At 37.0% G+C, this 4,306-nt stretch overlaps 1 protein-coding gene across 1 annotated transcript; it reads right to left on the bottom strand.

Annotated features, from left to right (window-relative positions):
• Positions 1-508: 508 nt before the first annotated feature.
• LOC123671195 lies at positions 509-3,998 on the bottom strand. The gene is made up of 2 exons (XM_045604917.1): positions 3,405-3,998; positions 509-2,635 (listed from the first exon to the last, which is right to left on the bottom strand). The coding sequence occupies exons 1-2, from the start codon at positions 3,996-3,998 to the stop codon at positions 509-511; spliced, it is 2,721 nt and encodes a 906-aa protein (XP_045460873.1).
• Positions 3,999-4,306: the final 308 nt, after the last annotated feature.

Raw genomic sequence — 4,306 nt, 5'->3', positions numbered from 1 at the left:
TTTACAACACTCCCACTTAACGAAAGTTTACAAAAACAATAATCAATCAATTTTCACAAAGACCTTAATACTTTGAAAACTATGAATTTGTAATATTTTGCAATGGCTTTGTCAATATATCAGCAACCATCTTATCAGTTGGCATATACATTGAATTAATTTTAATTTCAGTCACCGCATCTTCCAAAAAATATAAATTAATATCTATTTGTATGGTTCTATCATGAAAGACTGGATTACTCGCTAACTTCTTGGCAATCTGATTGTCGTTATATATGCATATACGGTCCAATTTTCCCGTCAGCTCACAGAACGTTGTTCAAATAGATAGTAATAGTAATAGTAAATTTTATTCGCCATCAAGAAAGAATTACATGGCACGTCATATAAACACATTCAGCAATATTACATAATGAGAAAAAAAACATACTAATATAAATATAAACATCAGTTAACACAGTTTAACAAGTTAAAATTCAATCCATCAACACGCTGAAGATAATACAAGTCAGAACTCGAATCTCAAAAACTCGTCCACAGAATAAAATACGTTCTCCAACAACAAATTCTTGACATTTCTTTGAAGAGCTGAACCTGGCAAACTCTTCATAGATTGAGGAAGCTTGTTGTACAGTTTAATGCACCAGTAATTCACTGCAATTTGAGTGGATTTAGCTCTATGAAAATTGCTCCTGAACTCATCTCTGTGTCTGGTGTTGTACGAATGGCAATCGCTGACTTGAGTGAACCCATTTTTGTTTGAGTGAACAAATTTCAAGCACTCCAGAATGAAAACGGAGACAATGGTAAGTATCCTATGCTTCTTAAATAGTTCTCGACAGCTATGTGTTTTTGGTACACCACTCAAAATTCTTACTGCCTCCTTTTGTTTCAGGAAAATCCGATCAAGACCTGGACTATGCCCCCATATCAGTATCCCATATGTCGCCACAGAGTGAAAGTTGGAAAAATAAGTCAGCTTACAGACATTATCGGTAGAGATGGCCTTCATACGCCTCATAGTAAAAAGGGCTGTCGACAGTTTCCTGGTAAGTAATGAGATATGCCCCTTCCAACAAAGATCATTCTCCAAGGTTATCCCAAGTAGGTTCAAACTACGTTTTTCTTTGTTGTTTAAATTGAAATTCAGTCTTTGAATTTTATCTCTATTCAATTTTAGACCATTAAAGGTAAACCAGTCCTCCGCAACTCGCAGGGTCTCATTACACACACGCTCCAGTTCCTCCCGTGAAGAAGCAATATTGAGAAAGGATGTATCATCTGCATATAAACTCGTTGCCTCGCACGGAACATTTCCTGGTAAGTCATTAATGTACACAATGAACAACAAAGGACCCAGTATCGATCCCTGTGGGACTCCCACATTTATCTCTCTAATTCCAGAGTTCATACCCTTCCATGTGACCACCTGCTTTCTATCAGTTAAGTATGATCTGATGAATTTCAAAGCTATACCTCTCACTCCATAGTACTCCATCTTCTCAAGCAGTATTTCCCTGTCAACACAGTCAAAAGCCTTACTGAGATCTAACGCAAGTATTTCAGGGTGTAGATGATGGTCTAAAGCCTCTGTGACTCCAGCAATGAGTTCAACTATTGCTGAAGTAGTGGATCGCTTCGATCTAAAACCATGTTGAGAGTCAGAAATACAGGAATGTTCATCTAGGAAGGATAGTAAGCGTTTTCTCAGAATTTCTTCAAAAACTTTAGATATAATTGGCAGGATCGACACTGGGCGATAATTGCCCTCTTCATCCACATCATCCTTTTTATGAACTGGGACCACTCTAGCAATCTTCAATTCCTGAGGGAATATTCCTTGTTCCATGCACATATTCAAAACTTCACAGAGAGCATCTGAAAGAATCGGATATATCTGCTTGAACAATTCAGAATTGAGCCCATACACATCCCCTGATTTTTTATTTTTGAGATTGCAGACAATATTCGATACTTCGCTAGCTGTTGTTGGCTCTAAAAACATTGACTGACAGGAGGATGATAACCTGCCTTTGTTCTTCCTCAACATAGTTGATGCCTGATCCACAGAAGGGTTACACTGTTTCGAGATAATTTCTCCAATTTCCGAGAAGAATTTATTGAATTTCTCAGCATTCAAGACGCTGACATTCTCGGTATTTTCCTTCGATTTACCCGTTTGGTTCCTGATGATATTCCAAATAGCTCTAGTCTTATTTTCAGCTAGCTGTACATGCATCTCATTCCGATATCTTCTAATATTCGTGTAATATTCTCGTAGATGACGTTTGAGCACACTCAGTAATTCCCATGAGGCTTTATCCTTCCTTACCTCATATATAGTTTGAGCAGCCTCGATTGCCCTGTGAAGTCCCTCGTTCTTATTTTTGAGCTTGTCAGAATTTCTTAGAGAACTGGTGTTTTTAACGACTATTTTTGGGAAGCAGTCATCAAAACAGCCTTGGAGTGCAGAATGAAAGTTCTCATAGTATTTTGCAGCATTATTATCCCTTACACTTTCCCAGTTTATCTCAGCCAGTGAAATTTTGAACCTTTGTATATTTCGACTATTTATACTGTACTTCATTTTAGTTACTAATTTACTTCCAGATACAACAAGAGGCATTGACACGATCTGGGCACGATGATCTGAAAAATATGGATCAATAGTTTTGTGTTGGTAAGTAGAGTTGTCATAATCTGTGAAAATGTTATCAATGCATGACTGCGTGAGTCTGCTGATACGACTAGGTTCACTAAAAATCCGACTCAGTCCATATGACTCAAAAAGTTCAATAATATCAGCTCGCTGACGACTCTCTTTCAAAAAATCTATATTGAAATCACCAGTGACGTACATATTATGATTTGATTTCAAATTCGACAAAATATTCAGACTTTCGTTAAGTCTCGAGAGAAAATCATCAAAGTTTCCCTTTGGAGGCCTGTATATGGCCAATATAAACAATTTTTTCTCAACTATTCGGACTGACGTCATTTCTATATGATTTTCTAACGATTTTTCTTTAATTGACCTGATTTGTTCATATTTTTGGTCATTTTTTAGGATTATAGCAGTTCCTCCATAGACACCTCCTCCTCTAGAGAAACAATCAGCCACAACGAAATTAGCAGGAACAATTCGCTGAAGAATGTCCACGGTCGTCCAATGCTCAGTAAAACAAGCAATACTTATCTTGTTCTCAATGAGAAAATGTTGCATAATATCTACTTTATTTTTAACTGATTGTAAATTAAGATTACATACTACAAACGTTTCCTGTTTTTTACTTGCCTTTATTTTCTTTTGTCCCTCGAAAAAATCTGTACCTTTTAACAACAATATTTTCAGGCCAGTTTTCACATTTATATAATTCATCAGTCATATTGATATCTGCACTTACCCTAAAAGAGCTGCTATGGGCATTCTCTCTCTGTGGAAGTTTCTCTACTGTGAATTGCCTTGTAGGAAATTTGCTTTTGAGGTAGCTATGGACCGTCTCTTCCTTTGTATCAACATTTGCACGTCCCACATATATCCAAGCCTTTCTTTGGGAACTCACGAAAGTTGTGCTTGATTCAGTTCCCATTATGATTGATTCCCTCCGTAGATCGCTTTTTGATACCTGTGTTTCCCCAGTATTGGGCATCCTGCATTTTTCCTCAGCTTGTCTCATTTTCCTTGGTTTACCTGAGAGAATTTCGGAATTTTCAGTAGTAACGGCAACATCGCCTTTCATTTCTCTTGTATTGGTTTTGTTTACATTCATCATTGATTTTTGCAGTTCGATAATACACTTTTGATTTTCAATTACCTCCATCAGGCATGATGTCTTCTCAGAAGAAGCGTCTAATTTTGTTTTTAGAATTTCCAATTCGCTTTTCAACTTCACAAATTGGATACTTGTTTCTAGGTTAAGTTGTGATGAATCGCCGGATGAACCATGCAAACCGTCTTCACTCCACACATTTATATGTTTTCTGATACTTTCACTCATTGTGATACTGTCTGATACACTTTTATTGAATATAATTTCGATTAACTTATTTTTATTCAATTTATTGAGTTCAGCGTAAAAGTCATCCAATGTCGCCATGTTGCCGGATTATCATAGATGGATTTTTTCGCTGCCTCACTGTAGCCATGTACTCCGCTTCGGTTGTCGATAAGGCTACTGTCTTCTGCTTGCAGCTTTTCCAGGAAATATATCCTCCTGAAAACTTGAAGACATATCTGGAGGATGACATGCAAACTGGGTTCGGATCAGACTTGTCTCTCAGGAATTTCATAACGAGGTATTTAGTT

Source organism: Harmonia axyridis, chromosome 1 (genome assembly GCF_914767665.1).
Source record: "Harmonia axyridis chromosome 1, icHarAxyr1.1, whole genome shotgun sequence".
NCBI classification, from domain to species: Eukaryota; Metazoa; Arthropoda; class Insecta; order Coleoptera; family Coccinellidae; genus Harmonia; species Harmonia axyridis.
This window is presented reverse-complemented; position numbering and strand designations above follow the sequence as displayed.

What these genes read in the sequence shown, in the direction of transcription:
- LOC123671195 (XM_045604917.1), bottom strand. Translation starts at nt 3,998, where the DNA reads ATGAGTGAAAGTATCAGAAAACATATAAATGTGTGGAGTGAAGACGGT. An exon ending in CCCATAGCAGCTCTTTTAGG is followed by an intron (nt 2,636 to 3,404) that starts GTAAGTGCAGAT and finishes CATCGTGCCCAG; the next exon opens with ATCGTGTCAATGCCTCTTGT.